Source organism: Penaeus monodon, chromosome 29 (assembly GCF_015228065.2).
Source record: "Penaeus monodon isolate SGIC_2016 chromosome 29, NSTDA_Pmon_1, whole genome shotgun sequence".
In the NCBI taxonomy this organism is placed as follows: Eukaryota; Metazoa; Arthropoda; class Malacostraca; order Decapoda; family Penaeidae; genus Penaeus; species Penaeus monodon.
Window position 1 is genome coordinate 34,213,189 of NC_051414.1, and position 274 is coordinate 34,213,462.

The 274-nt window shown below is 39.4% G+C and overlaps 1 protein-coding gene across 1 annotated transcript in view; it reads left to right on the top strand.

Moving 5' to 3' along the window:
- LOC119592198 overlaps window positions 1-274 on the top strand; it is a 4,605-nt gene that overhangs the window by 72 nt on the left and 4,259 nt on the right. The window contains 1 exon segment of the mRNA XM_037941031.1: window positions 5-136. Within this exon segment, the coding sequence (XP_037796959.1) occupies window positions 96-136 (41 nt within the window). The 5' untranslated portion in view covers window positions 5-95.

The following is a 274-nucleotide window of genomic DNA, read 5'->3' on the forward strand; positions in this document are numbered from 1 at the left end:
CCAGTGCCGGGAGTCAGAGAGACCGAGAAAGGGCTATAAAAATATATAATTTTGTTATGAGAGAATAGACCGGAATTTTGGCTGGACGGTAGAACATGGACAGAACAGCCACGTCACTATCCATTTTTTTCACATGGTAAGATTTTTGACGTTGTGTATTTACGAGTGATATCGGTAATGTCTTGCATAGAAATTTGTCTTCTTGAGCCATTCATTTTCTTTCGAATTGGCTCAGTCTCTTGACCTACGTATATCAGCATAAACTGTAGTTCAC